The 19,858-nt window shown below is 33.8% G+C and overlaps 1 protein-coding gene across 3 annotated transcripts in view; it reads right to left on the bottom strand.

The window, feature by feature from the left end:
- Window positions 1-1,393: 1,393 nt before the first annotated feature.
- The window catches only part of LOC111142047 (nucleosome assembly protein 1 like 1), a 34,981-nt gene continuing 16,516 nt past the window's right edge, over window positions 1,394-19,858 (bottom strand). The window contains exons 4-16 of one of the 3 annotated variants that reach the window (XM_022494976.1): window positions 19,482-19,584; window positions 13,380-13,521; window positions 13,030-13,110; window positions 12,172-12,300; window positions 10,665-10,736; window positions 9,707-9,846; window positions 8,907-9,052; window positions 8,792-8,811; window positions 6,536-6,658; window positions 5,776-5,805; window positions 5,213-5,263; window positions 3,690-3,761; window positions 1,394-2,989 (exon numbers count right to left, since the gene is read on the bottom strand). In XM_022494976.1, the coding sequence (XP_022350684.1) occupies window positions 3,726-3,761; window positions 5,213-5,263; window positions 5,776-5,805; window positions 6,536-6,658; window positions 8,792-8,811; window positions 8,907-9,052; window positions 9,707-9,846; window positions 10,665-10,736; window positions 12,172-12,300; window positions 13,030-13,110; window positions 13,380-13,521; window positions 19,482-19,584 (1,073 nt within the window). In that variant the 3' untranslated portion in view covers window positions 1,394-2,989; window positions 3,690-3,725. Of the gene's footprint in view, window positions 2,990-3,689; window positions 3,762-5,212; window positions 5,264-5,386; window positions 5,541-5,775; window positions 5,806-6,535; window positions 6,659-8,791; window positions 8,812-8,906; window positions 9,053-9,706; window positions 9,847-10,664; window positions 10,737-12,171; window positions 12,301-13,029; window positions 13,111-13,379; window positions 13,522-19,481; window positions 19,585-19,858 lie in introns of those variants that run through there. The other 2 variants (XM_022494977.1, XM_022494978.1) reach the window with 2 other exon arrangements.

The raw sequence follows: 19,858 nt of genomic DNA, 5'->3' as shown, positions 1-19,858 counted from the left end.
TTACATTTACTTTTCAGCTATTAGACTTAGTCCTTCAAGTCACAAATTACCTAAAGTATGAATACGCATTTTCAAAACAAAATCCAGTTCACAATGACCAATTGTATATATACAGTGCAGATTTAAAAAAAAAAAAAAAAAACCTAAAGTAGCATAGTCTCTTTCCTTACATTTACTTTTCAGCTATTAGACTTAGTCCTTCAAGTCACAAATTACCTAAAGTATGAATACGCATTTTCAAAACAAAATCCAGTTCACAATGACCAATTGTATATATACAGTGCAGATTTAAAAAAAAAAAAAACAACCTAAAGTAGCATAGTCTCTTTCCTAAGATTCCTATTAAGAACATATACTTCTTCTAAACTACCCATTTATTCTGTACATTTAAAATAACACTTGGCTTGACTGAGTCAAAAAATATAAAGGCTAAAGTTTTTTTAAGACTAACCCATAAAAATGGACTCAAATTCTAAACCAAGCCCTGAAACCAGCATTCAAAAAATATCTGAATATTAGTTTAGTATTTCTGTATTGTGTAAGGTTTTCACAAACAATAAAGTTTTATTTTTATTTTTAATAATGGTAATGGCCTACAACTCAGAAAACCCCACAAATTCATACTGTCTTACAAAGAGCAGTAATATGAACAGTTAATTCAGTTATCTTAGGGGCCTTATTATACACTAATCAGTATCATTAACCTATTCACATTATAATGAAGACATTTCTATCAAAGCTAATCCCTCTCAGATGTTTTTATTACTTCAGCTAAAAAGGAAACAGAGGTAGAATCCCATTTTTCTAAGTATTATTCTGTAAGACAGTTCCACACAATTAAGATATTTTTATGTCACAGAAATATTAATATTGCTTCAGTGAACTAGATAAAAATTCCGAAAATTTTCACAAACTTTCAGATATCTGTGAATCTTTAATCACTAAAGAACTAAGTGATTTATGAAACTATTGTTGTTTACTTACCATATTTGAATGACCACAAAATGACAGAAAAAAATTTTCAAAGTATTAGCTTACAAAAGTGATTATATGAGATTCTGCCATTTCTAGAGAGAAAAAAATAGAACTTCTTGGTAATCTGGTACCCGAGTTAGGGGAAACTATAAACTGAAAATGTAAAGACAAATCAAAGTGTCTCAAAAATGTCAATATTTAACTCAGAGCAAAAACCTTTCTAGTCTTCCAATAACAAACTCCATTTAGCAGGGTTTGGGAGGTTGCTTTTAAAATTATACAAATTTACAGGCCATCCTAGCCTAATCACAGAATAGCCCACTCTAAACATCTCTACTCTCTGCTCTTCAAAAATATATATATAGAAATATATCCACATTTTTAAAAAACCACCCAAAATATCACCAGTACATTTTATAAAATTAAATGCAAATTTTATTAAGGATTTCAAATTACATATTTCAAATTTCTAAAATGGAATAGAACCATTTTGGAACTGGAGAGATGGCATAGATGAACACTGCAATGCCAAATTTATTAGGAAAACAATTCCTCTGCAAACCACATCCCCTTTATGTAACAAGATGAAATAGTATCTGTCCCTTCACTTTGGCAATAGCTATTACCTAAAGGAATGGAAAAAAAAAAAATAGTGGTTCTACTGCTTAAGTTTATTAAAAATGGGATTCTATCTTTAAAATTTTTTGAGTTCAGAAAAGGCTGTGATCAAATGAGCTATGGGTACAGAAACAAGAATCAGCAAAGAATATCTAATCAAAGCAAACAAAAGCATTTTGAAAATAAAGAGGAAAAAACATAAGGTGTTTTCATGGCATTTTTTTCCTACACACTACCATTAACTGGTTAAGGATTTCCAGTAGTTAATTAAAATCTCAGGAGAGGAATGAATAGTACTATACAAATAACAAGATGTGTTCACATTCCAAGATCTTAATACTAAATTTTCAAAAAGGAAGCTCTATCACTTCTAAGAACAAACTTAATGTAATTTTATTAAGAGCAGGAACTCTAGGCTGTCTTCTAATTATAATCCATTTAGTCTACCCTCACCGAGTCAAAGCTTTTAAGCTCATCACAAAAAATTAACAGTAATTAGCCTGAGGTATTTTAAATGTGGCTCTACAGTCTCAAATTTAATGGCATTTCCCCCCACTAAAAATGGTCTTCTTCCTATGTTAGTCCCATGATCTCTGTAGTTTATACTACAATATGGTCATAACTAAAACACTTAAAAACAATCCTTGGACCTTTACAAAGAGTTGCTCATTATCAGCTTCTATTAAGATAGGAGCCACACAAAGATCTGCAAGAGTGTTGTCTGACCAGATCCAAGAATAGAGGTACTTAAACCTTTGTTTTCCAGTTGAATTAACAAGCTCTGGTATGAATAAAATGCTGGCTATCATACTTGTGGTACAAATAGGTCCAAATTTTTGAGCTTTTAATGAGATCAAGAAACATTTCATAAAATTTAACTTAATATGTCTTAACATATCTCTGTGAGGTAGTTAGGTAAACAGTACTACCCATTTTAATACATAGTAAACAGAAGCATGGGTAAATGACATACTCATACTTGAAAAGCGGTAAGAATTAGAATTAACCATAGAGGCTTGGGGCCTTCTCTCTAGCTCTAATCAAAGGAAATAAAAGATTAACCTTTTAATCTGTCTCTTAAAAAAACATCACTTAAGATTTTGCCTTTCTTTTTTATATTTTCTTAATTAGCCGATGGAGTACCTCTCCCAAAGTTGAAACACTTCTCTTCCATAATATGGCAAACTGGGTAAAATGCTTAATTCAAGCTAGGCCTCAGCTTCTACCTGAATTAGTACAAAATTAAGACATTATCTTGTGAGAACTAAAATTATATTTGACATTTTTATTTTAAGCTGCAAAAACAAAAACAAGCAAACAAACAATAACAAAAAACTTGAAATAGGCTTGTCAAATGATGTAAATTCATCCTTTCCAGGGAAGCAGAAGGTAGACCCTACCATAAAGAAAAGACGCTTAGTTAATGGAAGTTAAATTTAAAAGCACAATTAAAATAATGAGGCTTAACTTCTGAAAATAGGTTTTATTCCCTGCCTACAGTAACCAATAACCACACTATGAGTTAGGTTTTTTTACTCCGTTTCCTTACCAGGTTTCTAACTATGTCACCAAAAATAAAAAACCATTAATAATCCAAGTTATCAGTTGTTGTCTTACTGGAAATTCTTAACCATATATTTGTCTCAAGAAATTTTGTTTTTTAAATGAGGAATTGTCTAAGTCACTGTATTTCTGTAACAAAGTAATGAAAAGCACAGCTAGTGCAAGCAAATGTAAACCCAATTCAACTACTAGCTGAAAAAAATACTTTGGTTCTTCAGGAAAAAAATTAGCAAAGCAAAAAAAAAAAAGTTTCTTTTAACAGTTCTGTTCACTTTCATAGCTGTAATCTAAAATCTTTGTTACATGATAAAAATTATCCAGAAGAACCAAACCACGTAGTAATGAATGAACATGCATGAAAGAATTTGTGAAATCAACAGATCTGGCAGAAAAACTAGAGTTAAAATGCTAAGTAGAACAAATTGGTCTTTAAAATTATCAGTTCCTTTCCTTTAAAAAAAATTACTGAGTCTACCAAGAAAATACAAAAACATAAGGCTGTAAGTAAATAATAGTTGTGTTTAGGCTATTACAGTGCAGGTTATCCTCAAGGCCACATACATCCTGCTTCACTGCTGCTTGCACTCTGCTGGGTTTTGATCCTTCTGTTAAAGGAAAACAACAAGTCAATCTATCTTTTTCTACCTGCTTCGGTTAATTTTCAACACTAGTTATCGTAATTATATCATCTCATTGTTGTACCAAAATTTTTGCCAAATTAAAGAAAAGGTATGCAAGGATGGCAAATTATGTATTCAAATATTAGCAAGTCACAAAAATGCTTCAAGTAAGGCCCGTATTTTACTCTGGAATGAACTCAATAACAAACTAAACCATAATCCTCAAAAACAACCAAGCAATTTATGTTAGTCATATTACCAATTATTTTTGCCTTTTTATAGATCAATTATTCAAACATACTAACACTCATACTCTTTAGAGTATTTGATTTGATTATTAACTACCCCTCTTACCTGCTCACTACATTAAAGTATCTTCTGGATCTTTTATAGTATTTAGCAAATGAATGAATGCACTTATCAGAAACCAAAGTTTCAAATGAATCCTGATAATGTACTATGTATTCTGGGGGAAATAAAGGGCTTTACTAACCCTGATATGACAAATACTCAAGAACAACCAATTGGTTGGGAGTCTCAAAGATAAAGAAAACAGAAGTGGCGTGGAAAACCTAACAAACAGTACTGCTTCCCTATTCCCAAGCACCCAGATTATTTAAAAACCTTTGTTTATAAAGCTATCCTTTGGAGGGAAAACCTAACAACACATCCAATAAGTAATTTCAAATGCTTCGTGTGACTCAGTCAGTTGAATGCTGACTCTTAATTTCAGCTCAGGTCATGATCTCAGGGTCCTGGGATTAAGACCCGTATCCCTGCACCCCAGGTCTAACTGTGCTCTCAGGCAGGGAATCTGCTTGAGGATTCTTGCTGGCTTTTCTCTCTCTGTCCCTTTTCCTCTGCCCCTCCCAAACCCCACTTGCCCTGTCTCTAAAATAACTAAATAAACCTTTAAAAAATAAAATGCTTCTTAAAAAAAAACTGTTTAAAAAAAAAAAAAAAGCCCAGGGTGCCTGGATGGCTCAGTCTGTTAAGTATCTGCCTTTGGCTCAGGTCATGATCCCGGGGTCCAGAGTTAGAGGCAGGCATCAACTCCTTGCTCAGCGGGGACTGCTTCTCCCTCTAGCTCTGCCCCAACCTCCATCTCATGCATGCTTTCTCTCTCTCAAATACAATCTAAAAAAAAAAAAACCCCAAGATAATGTATATTAAAAAAAGAAACTTAGGGTTTATTTACCTTAGACTAAGAAAAATACAAAGTCAGAACCAAAAATAAAATTTCTTAGGAAATGTGCATTCAAATTTCACGTATTGTTGAAATGCCAGTGGGGATTAAAGTGGACTATACATCATCTCCAGTCAATAGGATTTATTAAAGAGTTCAATGGACAAAAATTAAGAGATATCTATTAAGAGGTATCAACTCTTATTTAACCTGCTTGAATTAAATAGAAAGCAGCACTAATTTTGCTCACCTTTGAGTCATAGTCTGGATCATTTTCCTCATCTCCTTCTTCTTCCCCTTCCTATATTAAAGTTCAAAATGCATCCATGAAGTAGGTACACAGTAGGAAGAAATGGCTCATAATGTATGGAGAAATTTTAATACAAGTTACTCTATAGGTCAAAAGATTTTCATGATTACAGAGTATGGTGACAATGCAATTTAATTGAAAGCTTCTAATATGAAAAATTTCCCAACACAACTTGAGACATCCAGAGAGCTTTTATTGAAAAGATTTACTGCAGCCAACGTTGAAAAAGTTTACTGCAGCTTTTGACTTCTTCAAAGAGCTGATAACCCTGCAGTAGAACAGAATTATTTGAAATAAAAAAAATGTTCTGAGTTTTGCAATTTATTTATTGAAACCTCATACATACATTGTTTGGCTGTAGAATTCTAAAACCATAATTTTTTTCCAAAAGGTTTATATCCCATATCACAGAATAATGATTATAGCAAAGGAATACATAAGTCACTCAATTTGCTTCTCAATGTGTTAAACAGAGAATTATTTGCTCATTTGGTAAACATTACCTCATCTGCTTCTTCACCTTCTTCATCATACTAAAAAGGGAAAAAAGGATGAAGTTTGAATGAAGCTAACAAACATTTGAGAACAGCATTAGTTATAGCCATCTTAAATCCACTAATATCTAAAGAGGAAAATACTTAACCCAAGGCAATTAATTATAAATTAAATGGCTGCAGGAATCACTCAATTCAGTGCCAGTATCTAAATCTGACAATATAAAAAGTTAAAATAAAGAACACAGTACGACTGTGCATTAAGTGTGATCAGGCAACTATTACTATGAATATTACTTGCCTATATTTATTTAAACACGCAGCACAAAAAAGGCCCTAAATCTATTGGAAAGACTGACACTTAGCAATAAAGATAGCCAAAATATTTGAGGGCAGCCTAATTTTACCTTAATCATTGCTTAATACTCCTTTGGATAAAAATTCTATGCTTCTAGTATTATTAAGTAATAAAAAGCATCTTAGGTATGTTTTGGTCAAAGAGCATAATATATCTACAACAGTGACCAAACACTAGTAAAAAGTTGCACTAAGTCAAAGCAGTCTTCCTGTTAGCAGGAAAATAAAAGCTACCAAGACCCTAAGAGGACATATTTAAAACAATTCAAGAAAGTTATCTATAAGATATCAGTAATTAGCCTTTGAATTACTGTGTTTTTTTAAAAATTACATCTATTCATTTAACTGCTCACCAACTGTGACCATCATACCCTCACCAAATGATTTCAATGCAGGATTCAGATTCACTCACATCATCATCATCATCTTCAATAGCTTCTCCAGTAAAGTATAACACTGATCTTGGGATTATGCGCTCACGTAAAAAGTGACCAATTTCAAAGTCTGCAGCAAGGATAGCTTCAGCATCATCATCCTGTTGTTTTGTTTTGTATTTTTTTAAGGAAAAAAAAGGCACAAAATTTAGTAACTTTTATTTAATTAGGCACATGCAAAACTCTTGGGTTTAAACTCTATGAAACAACACTGAACTTCACTTTTAACTTTCTATCATTTTAAAATTAGCTTATGTGTGTGATTAAACAATCATCTATATATACCTTGGGTTCATACGGTTTGTTTGTTTTTTTAATTTTTTAAATTTATTTTCAGCCTAACAGTATTTATTGTATTTTTTTTTATTATTTTTTATTTATTGTATTTTTGCACCACACCCAGTGCTCCATGCAATCCGTGCCCTCTCTAATACCCACCACCTGGTTCCCCCAACCTCCTACCCCCCGCCCCTTCAGACCCCTCAGATTGTTTTTCAGAGTCCATAGTCTCTCATGGTTCACCTCCCCTTCCAATTTCCCTCAACTCCCTTCTCCTCTCTAACGCCCCTTGCCCTCCATGCTATTTGTTACGCTCCACAAATAAGTGAGACCGTATGATAATTGACTCTCTCTGCTTGACTTATTTCACTCAGCATAATCTCTTCCAGTCCCGTCCATGTTGCTACAAAAGTTGGGTATTCATCCTTTCTGATGGTTCATAGGGTTTTAATAAAACAAAGTTCCCAAGTAAGTGTACATACTCAGAGAAATTTGAGAAAATAAAAATTAGAACCGGTTATTGTTTTTTTTTTACTTAAAATGTTAAAATAACAGCAACTTTGTTACATGACTAATTTTCCTTATAAATATTCACTATTGAAAACACCAAATGGAATAATACTAAGAAAGAATCTCGGGATTTAAATAACATTAGGTATATGGCACATAATGGAAGAACATGAAGGATCGCTCACACTTCCTTATTATTTTATAGAAAGAGTACACAAGCAGTTGTATGTATAATGCCAAATTAGGAGATAGAATCCTACTTAATAAATACTAAGTCAATCTAGGATTTCTATTTAATGACAAAGCACAACACAGAAATGGTGCAGACATTACTCAAAATTCAAATAATGTCATTTAAATTCCAAACAATACAAAACAATGAGTCAAATAATGTCATTTAAATTCCAAACAATACCAAACAATGAGTAAATATTCCATGGATGTTTATTTTGACTCATCAACATAATCCACTATAATAAACAGTGAAAAAAAAACACAAAAGGGAGCAGTGCACTTTGACAGAAAGACTTCTAATCACAGGTGAAGGTGTTCTAGTTGTAACTACTCAAGGCTGTTCTATTACCATATTTGACAACAGAATTAAAAAACAAAAAAAACAAAAACAAAAACAACTTCAACACAAACTCCAAACCAACTCACTGACATGAAAATAGCACAAAATTCTATCTCTATGTTCATTAAGTAGTTCTACCTAAAATTCAGGTGCTGCTTTATAGTCCCCCTTTTTGTCCCACAAAAGACAGACATTTTGAACAAAGCCACTTACCACTCTTTACAAGCAGAAATACTTGCCTTTTACAGATCTGTTCTTAGCCTTAGCCAACACTATTCCAACTCAAAAGTATTCAAAATATACATACTTTCTAATTCCAAATGTATAAAACTACTCAACTATCTGAGTTAAAGTTAAAAAATCTGGCCAACAGAAGAGCAGATTCAAAACGTATGTAGCTTACACCCTGCCTGCACAGACCTGTCTGAGGTTGTTTCTCCTTCCAGGCTGTACACAGGCACTACGGCAGCTCTTGGCTATATGCTCATAATACATGGCCACAATATGAAACCATGTTTCCACTGGAGTAACAAATACAGAAAGAGTTCTAACCAGAATGTGGTTAGGAGTTTTAATAAATAGACAGTAGAAATGATTTATCTAATACATCCTAGTTTCAATACGAAAAATATCATCTTAAGAACCTGAATCCCCCCAATACTTCAAAAAGTCTTTAGCCTTTCAGCATTTCTCAATGGAAACACTACAGGCATTCTGAATAAAATAATTCCAGATGCATAAGGGTCTTCTCCATGCATTGCAAGCCTCAGAATGTAAAATCAGAGTAGCAACTATCCAACTTCCACTTCTGAGAACCAGTTCTTTAATTTCATAGTGAATAATTCAACAAATTAATAATAATTTAACTTACCAGATCTCCGCTCTCAGGAACTGCAAAATTGAGAAAAGAAATTCAAATGAGTACGAAACTAAAGAAAGCTTATAACAGAACAACCATCGATACCCAAACTAAAACCACTATTTACCTTCAGGAGGGGCAAAAAAATTAAAGAAAGAGTCATTGGAAACTGTTTTGGTCACAGTACGAACTGTCCCACGTCCCTTGTGTTTCTGCTTCTTCTTAATGGTTTTCAAAGTGACATTCTTTCCTTTTTTCCAATCTATCTGGCACCTTGCAAAACAAAGGGAAGAATCTATCAGAATTACCATGTTATACTTTACTGCTGGAAGAGCCAAGATTTATCTAATTAAATATTTATTTTTTTTAAAGATTGTATTATTTTATAGAAAGAAGCGAGAGAGAGAAGAGTGAGAGCACATGCAGGTGAGTAGGGGGGAAGAGCAGAAGGGGGGGAAAAAAATCACAAGCAGATTCTGGGCTGAGACACAGGGCTCAATCTCACAACCCTGGGATCATGACCTGAGCTGAAACCAAGAGTGGAAGCTTAACTGACTGAGCCACCCAAGTACCCCAAATGTTATTGTTTTAATTACAGATTTTAGAGGGAAAAATTGGCTCAAATGTTTTCAATAGCAATATAAAGAGAAATTTTTAATTCTAAACACATTTTTGCAATAAATAGACAATTAACACAAATTCATAATATAATAAATTTAAGTGTGTTCTCCTTTGAAGAAATGTCTCTACCACTAAAAGCCAAGGAGAATTCTAGGAAAATAAGTGTGTTCATCTAAGAAAACACTTTTCTGAAATGTTTAGAGATAAACTATGCATCAAGGACACACAAGGATTTACTAAATAATACAAATCACAAATAAAACAAAAAGACAGAATATTCTGTGAAAGCAGTAAAATTAAACTCACCCTGTACAACCCATAATTTCTGGTCCATCGAAAGAAAAGGGATCAGAATCATCTGGTTCTGACCTCATCCTATATGTCTTTGTCAACACTTCATTTGTGAAATATTCATTGGGTTCAAAGTGAAATTCTAAGACGAAACTCTTTAAAAAAAAAAAAAAAAAAAAACTAATGAAATTCCTACGTCACAAATGTTAATCCATTAGTAAGTAAAATTCAATCTGTTTATTTTTATAAACACGTAAACGCTTAGGTGATAATGCCTTTCCTATTCTGGGAAAGGGTCAGAAAAACCCCAAATTATGTTAAAAAAACAAGACACAAAATAAAACTGAATAAAACTTAGCTTAGTTTACAATTTCTATTTATTAACATGTTTATAAAATAGTTTTATTCAGTAATAAACTGACCAAGTACTCCTTCCTCCTTCCATACCCATAAAGAGGACTTTTAATCATCATCTTATCCAAATTTGACAGGAACAGCCCAACTGTACTACACACGATAGAACAAACTATAGCCTGTAGTAGTTTTCCTCATTCCTCACATACTACTGATGGTTTCTGGGAGAAGCTAGTAACTGATCTTTCATCATGAAAAGTGGAAGCCCTCTAACATACTCTGTTTTATGTATTTCCCAGACACATGCCTTTTGAGACGGAGTTAAGTATTTAGGGTGCTACTATTTTTTATCTATTTTTAATCTAGGATCAAGGAGTTCCTATATTTCAAAAACAGTTTTATGTTCAGAGGGAGGAAAAGAAATAAATTCTGCATCACAATTACCAACATTTAAACCACAATTATTAACATCCTACCAACAACAGTACCAAGTACGAGTTTTAACTTCTTTCTGACCCATCTCTAGGCTTAGAATATCACCTCTTTTTTGGAAAGTTCCATATGTCTACCTAAAAACGTCGAATGTTAAAAAACTGAAAATACTTTAAAGTTCTTTTACCATGGGCTGGCCAGCATCTGAGAACTTCACTTTAATATCTTTCAAGTGCTTCAAAATAGGTTCATCATGTTCCTGCAAATTAAGAAAATACGGAAATGCATATCTAACATGGCATTTTAGGATTAGTGTGCTATTACTGGACAATAAACATTTAGCTGACTGAGACATTTTTAGTGAGGCTTTATGTAACAATTATGAACCATAAGACCTATTCTCCAGATTATGGCTTATACTAAAGCTAGTTTACTTATAAGCTCTACTTACTTCTACTGGCAATAGTAGGAAAAAAGTGACTTAACAGGGACGCCTGGGTGGCTCAGTTGGTTAAGCAGCTGCCTTCGGCTCAGGTCATGATCCCAGCGTCCTGGGATCGAGTCCCAATCGGGCTCCTTGCTCGTCGGGGAGCCTGCTTCTCCCTCTGCCTCTGCCTGCCATTCTGCCTGCCATTCTGTCTGCCTGTGCTCGCTCTCTCTCCCTCTCTCTCTCTGACAAATAAATAAATAAAATCTTTAAAAAAAAAAAAAAAAGTGACTTAACAGAGAATTACATCATCATCAGACTGAATGGGCTGAAGACTAAAAAAAATTAAGTCTAACTCAGGCATGTTGGCTTTAAAAACATTTCCTTTTCCAGCTGCTTCTTGTTCCTTTCACTGTGCTAGGTCCTTTTCTACTTTTCCAAAGGAGAAATGCAATAAGCAGTCATTGTTATGAGATTTCTTTTCCTTGACTTTAACTTTCAACAATTACACTATAAGGCAATAAGTACTATAATGCACAGAATAGTGGCTCAAGAAATGCTTCTTCTTCTTCTTTTTTTTTTTTTTTTTTAGATTGTATTTATTTATTTGACAGAGAGAATTCAAGCAGGCAGAGCAGCAGGCAGAGGGAGAGGGAGAAGCAGGTTCCCCACGAAGCAGGGGGCCCGATGCAGGACTCCATCCCAGGACCCTGGGATCATGACCTGAGCCAAAGGCAGATGCTTAACCAACTGAGCCACCCAGGCACCCCTCAAGAAATGCTTCTAATTAGGACAGGAAAAGTTTCCCAGAGAAGGTGACATCTGTGTTGTACTCCCAGAAAAAGTGAGAACTGTAAAAGAGCTAAAGATCTTTATGTTATTCTTTTAAAATGTAAATGTTCCTTGGAATATTTGTTTCAGACTGAAAAAGTCTTTTTGGGTCAGATAAAAGAAATTTTAAGTTTCCTCCCTCCAATCTCTAATACTAAGCACCTAAATAAAGAAGAAAAAAGACTATGACAAAACATAGCTCAATGATAAACAGCTGTCAAAGGGACCACTTCATTATCTAATTTCTGAAACTGAATTATAATTTATTTATTACATTAATCAAAAATGTCATTTTCCTTCTACAGGTAACAGAGGTTTCAAAAGACAGCAATCATTCTATAGAGGTCAACAATGGAGAGACTAGTCATCACAGCCATTTAAATTTCAAAGGTTTTTATCCTTTGAGGTAGTCAGATGTTTTTATGAATAAAATTACCTGAACCATATCACTGAGCAAGTCAACATTCTTAAAAACAGTTAACCAGAATTCAGGAATTCCCTTGGGGTCTTCTTTTTCTTCATCTTTTTTCTCATCTTCAATCTTGGCTTTTTCTTTCAGCTCCTCCTTGATAAATGACAGCATTAAGTTACTAAATTCCTAAATCAGACTATTTGATAAAATCTTACCCATCCCCTTAACTTACATCCAGCAGTGAAGTACAGAAACCAACAAATCCTCAATCACCAACTGCAATTTTCAATCAGTTAAGTTCTAGTCTAATTGTGTAAACACTGCTGTTACCCATACCAAACTTTACTTCTATAAATATTACTACTACCAGACCCCTCCAAAAGAGAACCACTAAGAGAGAACCTATGAACTATATGGGAACATTTTTGGATTAAAATTATAAAGCTTCAGGAAAAAAAAAAATAATAATAAATAAACCTTGCCCAATTCCTCACCCCTTGTTCTTATCAAAACATTATGTTCTCCTTATCAACCAACATTAAAATAGCAATGCTGGGGAAACAGAGTCATGTAACAGAAAACTGTATTTATGTCACAACCCTGCCGCTTATTAATTGTAGGCAAGTCAACAGAAGCCTCCATTTCATCACGTGAAAAACAGTAACAATCTTTTATATGTCATGATGAGGTTCAAAGGGAAAGTTTATATAATCTATTAAAATTTAAAGACTAAAGAAATGCAAGGGAACAATGTATTTGGGTACAGACGGCACCAGGGCTAAGAGTGGCTCATCTGTTCTGATTATCGTTAACTCACCATCAATCTTACAATAAAATATTTCCAAGGTATTAAAAAAACACTAAATTACAGTTGGTACCAACCGAAATTTCATCCTCCTCATCTGGTTTCCATTCACATTCTTCTTCCGTAGGTTCATAAATTGCATTAATGATCTCAAATCGCTAAAATGATTTAAAAAAAACAAAAAAGAAAAGCTTGCATAAAAACACTGACATCCAGCTAGTAGCTGTTTCTCATTAAAGATGTGTATAGATTTAATGAATGCATACCACAACTTGAATTGCTATTATCGGTAGTTTTCCTAAATACCTCTAATAACCATTTTGGTGAGAGGTCTGAAGACTAACCACCCGTAAGTTTGTTTGTATTTCCAGAGCTTTATTGTAATCTCAAATTTTAGATCAAGAAAATAAAGTAGTAGAAATATTACCTTATCAAACAGAGGCTGATAGAGAACAGCATACTTTCTTTCAAGATCATGAACTTCCTCATAGAATTTGGCTTCTATCTGTGCACATTTAACTTGAAGATTTTTGAGAGCATTCACTCGTCTTTTAACTACCCTAGGCAAACTGAAAGGTTGGTACACACCAGTTACACAGCATCACAGTAAAACACAAGTCACACTTTTATCATATTGAAAAGTAAAGCAAAGAAGTTAGTGAATGATAGGTGTCCTATTTGAAGCAAAAGCAATACTCATTCAAAGTAATTAAAATTCCAGAAACATAAATACATGAACTTAACTATAAAATATTTCAAGAGTGAACATTTAAGCAGATACAGTAAGTTGTGATTAAAAAAAATGTAAACCATATCAAACCTAAATCTTTCATTATAATCAAGTTCAGGATTAGACTTGTCTGTGCTGACATTTAAGCTGTAAAACAGTCTATCTCTTAGGAAGTTAGAAAGTCATTGACTAACCATCCTGAGAATAAGGACAATACCTTGCTTTAAGAAAAGTATGCATATCTCACCCATACCAGCTATTTTTAGGGAAAAGGATATTAGAAAAAAGGAGGGTATCTTACACCATTATTTCCTATTTTAGTCTCTATTTAGAATTTAAACTTACATTTAAAAAAATGTATATTTCATTAAGAGACTTTCAGTAACAGGTTTGAGATATAATTCATAAATCATACAATTTACTATGGGGTATAAGCCCCCTGAAGTATGATTAAACTTGTGAATCTCCCTACCACTCAAAAAATGTTTGCTCAAAATTTATTGAACTTCAGGGACTCTATACAACAGATAGAATCCAGGTTAGAATTTCCTGCCTTAGGCAGATTGCTGTAAATCAAGTAATTCTCTTACTTAAGTTAAGATAATGAGAAATAAAAAACTTTCTACATATACCAATTTTTATTTCTCACAATTGAAAGTAAAAAGTTTGATGTTTTGTCAAGGTGATGAAATAGCATGGGGTGCTGCCCACCCCCACACTGTGTCTCAGAAAAACAAAGAGAATTCAACTCTAGAAATTTCAGAACCAACAAGAAAACAACTATTCAGGGACTCACACACGCAACCACACACATACCAGGAGCAACTTCAGGGTGAGTAACAACTGTACAGAGTGAACTGCAACCTGGAAAAGGGAGGGAATGGGCGGAATGGGCAGCAGTGAGGAGAGGCTCGAAGAAAGCTTTTGAAATTCTGCACTTGCCTTACAACAGTCTCTATAACTCCTTCACCCTTTGCAGAGCCTAGTGCCAGCATTTTTAGTAGCTGATGAAAGCTGAACTGGCTGCCTGAGAGCCTACAAGCATTCTTCTTCCACCCTTCCAATCCAGGTAAAATGGATTACAACCAGAGGAGAACGCCTCTTCCCCAAGCAGCCAAAAACAATCACCTGGAACTAACAGCAAACTTCTGAGTCCGAAGTAATCGGAACTCTCCTTAGGTTCATTCCAATCCCTTTTCTTAAATTCCATGGGACTGTCACAAACCAGAGCCTGATCTTTTTATTCCTCCCCTCAATAATCATTACTGGGGAGCAACTTATCAACCACAGTGAGCCTGAGCTCTACAGCCAAAGTAACTAAACCCTTAAGAAGTGTAATTTTTAATGAAAGAATGAAGTATTTATTATCTGAAGCCATATTATTAGACAAAACAATGTAAATATATTTAAAGAGATAGGGAAGAAACGAGACCAAGAAATCTGAAACAAAATAGAAATATTAAATATGAAAAATACAGTGGCTAAAATAAATAACCAATAAATAGGATAAACAGAATATAGGTTCAACTTAAGGAAGTCCATTAAAGTTGAAAAGCTCTCTAGAAAGGCAGCAGGAAAGACAGAAAAATTATGACTTGGACGACAAAATTAGCAACAGCTGAAAGACAGAAGAGGTGGCTATCTGAATAAATGAAAAATAAATTTCTCAGAGTTAAAGTAATATAGAAATCCTTACTCTAAAGCCCTAGACAGTTAATGAGATTCATGAATATCAAAGACCAAAGAAAATTCTAAATGTGTTCAACGAAAAGCAAATAACCTACACAGGAGAAGGAATCTAACATCAGCTTCAAAAGGAAATAGCATATACAAGAAGAAATGAACTTTTATTTAAGAAATCTGAACTTATAATTTTATAAGCCAAACTATTATTCAAATATGAAGACAAAATAAAAATTGCACAAGGCACATAGGCTTTAGGAAACACGCCAGATATACTCATTACATTCATTAAAAATAATTTCTGAGAAAGTTTTAAAAAATTAAGAAATTACTATGTAAGTATGGGTGGCCAAATATCTTGGTAAATCTTACTGTTGCCTTGATAGAAAAGAAAGAAGACTAGAGAATGTATATTTATAAATAATACAGACATTAGTAAATTTATGAAATCAGTAGGGGTAAATAAACTTAACAAGTTATGAGCCCCTTGGGTTGTCTGGGTGGCTCAGGTCATGCTCTCAGAAGTCAAGATTTCAGGGTCCTGGGATCTAGCCCCCGCACCTGGCTTTCTGCTCAGCAGGGAGCCTGCTTCCCCTCTGCCCCCTCTGGCCGCCTCTCTGCCTACTTGGGATCTCTGTCAAATAAATAAATAAAATCTTTACAAAAAAAAAAAAAAAAAGTTATGAGCCCCTTTACCATAATAACAAACAACAGAATGCAGTAACTTTAACAGAAGACAACCTAATTTAATGGAAAGCAAAAAAAGAGAAAAAAAAAACAAAGCACAATAAATTATAAAATAATAGCAGTTGAGCCCCAAAACAATACCGCTTTCAAGAAATGCAGTTTAAAATTACTAATAAAGGGAGCGCCTGGGTGGCTCAGTGGGTTAAAGTCTCTGCCTTCGGCTCAGGTCATGATCCCAGGATCCAGCCCAGCATCAGGCTCTCTGCTCAGCGGGGAGCCTGCTTCCTCCTCTCCCTCTCTCTGCCTACTTGTGATCTCTCCGTCAAATAAATAAATAAAATCTTTAAAATAAATAAGTAAATAAATAAAATTACTAATAAAGAAGCAAACTTCCATACTAGAGATAAGATATAAGGATGGAAAAATCCATGCAACGTAAATAAAAACCAGAAGAAAGTTAGAATAGCTATCTTAGTATCAGACAAAACGATTTATAACACCACCACCACCACAAAATACGACAGAGGACATTTTATACTGGTAAACTGGAACAAAAGGACAAGATATACACATCACAAACATATAGTTAATAATACAGCTTCAAAATATATTAATCTATAACTAATAGAATTACAGGGAGAAACAGATTAAGCAGAAATTTTTAACACATTCTTCCCAGAAACTGTCAGATCAAGCTATCAATCAATAAGCAGAAATAAGCAAACCTGAACAACACAACAATTAATGTCTAGGCTACGAATTTCAGCATATAGTTTCACACTTAACTTTCACAGAACATGTAGAAAAACAAATATTAAGGCCATAAAAGATAATTTTTTAATAAAAATCAAATGAACAAAGCCCTCAATTCAAGAAACTGGAAAGGGGAATGGAGCAAATCCAAGTAAGGGTTCTCAAACCAAAGGCCAAAGTCCATTTTTAGAAGCATTCTACCCACCATTAGAGAACAGTTAATTCCTATCTTATACAAGCTGCTTTTAACAGCAACCCTGTTTATTTCATTAAGCAGCTGAAATCTTGACTCTAATACCAGGGCATGGAATTACCATCCTGTTAAAGTTTCTGTATTGTAAATATACATATACATACATCACACACGCATATCCAAACACACACACATATTCAAGGACATTTCACTAATGAGTAAGGACCTTGAATAAAATATTGACTACTTGACTCAACAGTATAGTATTAATACATGATTAAATTTATTCCAGGAATGCAAGGCTAGTTTAGTATTGGAAATACATGTTTCCAAAAATATGTTCAATGTGTACTTAACAGATTCAAAGAAAAAGTCAAAAGACCATCTGAATACATACAGAAAAAAGGTCATAAAAAAATCCAAGTGGACACCAAGTTTAATGGAGAGATTTTATATCCATTCCTGGTTAAGACTAGAAATAAGATAAAGATGCTCACACTTAATGCTAACAGTACTGAAAAGTCCTGGCCAATGTTATAATGAAATAAAAATAAACCTGGTGTGAAAGATTAGAGCTAAAACTGCCATTATTTGCAGACAAGATCTTTTGCCTCTGGGAGAAAAGAAAAGAACAAATTACTGTAATACATGTAGCAAGATTTCCGGATGCAAGATCAACAGCAAAAGAAATATAAAAATAAATCAATAGCACTCTTCTGTACATCAACAACATTCAACTCAGAAATACAATACAAAGTAAGATGTTATCCACAATACCAACACAACTAAAGTATACAGAAATTAACCAAGAACAGACAATGAGAAATACTTTGTAATAAAAGAGAGTATGATTTCAATAAATACAAGGATATAGATGAGACAATTTTACATTAGAAGAATTCCCTATCCATTTTAATCTATAGATTCAATGCAACTCCTATCAAAATTTTAGTGGGGGGGGGGGTTGTTTTGTTTTGTGAAAACCCCTATAAACTTACTATCAACCATATGTTGGATAAAGGTTACATATGATTAGGCCAATCTTAAGAGTGTATTCCACAGGGGATGAGGAAGGGAGGGAAGGTAAAAGAAAGCAAGATATTATAGGGAGAAACAAATTAACACCCTGCCAGATACCATTTACATACTAAAAAGCCAAATTAAAAAAAGAGTGCTGCTCAAAGACAAACACAGGTGTTTATAAGAAACTGACACGCAATAAAGGTCATATCACAAATAAATGAGGAAATAATGAACTGTTTAGTGAAGTGTTACAGAAACAAGCTCAGTAAAAAAGGGAAAAACAAAAAACAAAAAACCCTGATGCACAGCTAAATACAAAGAGGGTTTATTAAAGACCTAAAGATGAAAGGTGAAACTAGTCAACAGGAAATGGAGAAGGAACTAGTAAGAACTTCTTAACTTGAATAAGCCACAGGTCAAAAAACCTAGAACATAAAAATTAAGGACTTCTGTTTTATGGAGAATGCTATGGATAGATAAAGTTAATAAAAATGACAACAGATTATTTACAAAGTCTAAAACTGATAAGAGATTAACACCTTGAATATAAAAAAAAACTCCTGCAAAACAAGATAGTAAACCCCAATAGGAAAATGGACAATGAGAACCTAAAAGGTTCACACTCATGATGAATAAAAAGCTCGTTAGACAACAAAAAGTACAAATAAAACAAAATAAACCTGGACCTCTTAGACTGGTAAAAGCAAAAAACCCATAAAGCTGAATGATGCCACAACTGCTGGCAGAGACAAGGATGAAGGCTGCCTCATGCACTGGATACAGTCATTCTAGAAAGCAAGCTGGGAAGTACTTAAAAGCTTGCATACCCTGTAACTAACAATCCCACTGTAAGTATGTATCCCCCCCAAAATTCTTACACAGTTCTTTAAGAAGGCATGCAAAAAGAGGACCATTACAATGGAATTTGTGCTGATGAAGCTTAGAGGCAATCAAGATATCCATCAAAGAAAAAGCATGTAATAAAACATGGTGGACACGAATCACCATAAATGATAACATTCAGAAGCCAGAAACTACTAGCCAGAGATTACACACAGATAGCAACATGGATGGAGCTTAAACTCATAAAGCCAAGTAAAAAAAGAATTATAAGCAGAATAAGATATACAGGCTACTATTAATGATTTACAGGACCAGTGAAATAAATAAGAAATTCGCATTTCTTCTAATTCTGTGTATTTCTAGTACACCTCCGAACAAATCTCAGAAATGGTTAAGATCAGTGTATATCCTATGGAGGGGAGTCAAACTTTAAAAGACCAAGTCTAAATTGGTGGTGCTCAGCGAAATTTTAAACTCCCCAAAATCCTATGCTAGATACTAACAGACATTAGCTTTCCACTATTAAGTATATGAGCCCTAGATGGTCTTAAAAAGATATACCTGCAATGCTGATTACAGAAGGATAAATAAAGACTACAGAAAAGAAGAACTTGTACCTTTCAATGTATCCTGTTGGTGTTTCTACCAGACCATCAAGTCTTTCTTGAAGGGCTGCAAGAATCTGAGGATTTTGCATCATCTGAACAGTCAGCTGACGCGCTTAAAAAAAAAAAAAAAAAAAAAAAAAAAGGCATCGAAAGAAGGATTTTATGAAAATGTATTATGCTATTTTAATAGGACAATCCAATAATGAAGTTTTCCTGACTAGCCCATAATTCATTGGTCTGAGTAGAAATGGGGAGCAAGCTGAGGAAAATCCACTCTGGAAAAACCTGAAATTCAGATTCCTAATGATCTAGTAACACAAACCATTTCTCATGCCATTGCCACAACTACTATTAACTATAAATGTCCCTTCTCTTCCTACTACCTT

The sequence above is a fragment of the Enhydra lutris genome, unplaced genomic scaffold (assembly GCF_002288905.1).
Source record: "Enhydra lutris kenyoni isolate GAN:26980312 unplaced genomic scaffold, ASM228890v2 scaffoldscaffold7, whole genome shotgun sequence".
NCBI classification, from domain to species: Eukaryota; Metazoa; Chordata; class Mammalia; order Carnivora; family Mustelidae; genus Enhydra; species Enhydra lutris.
This window is presented reverse-complemented; position numbering and strand designations above follow the sequence as displayed.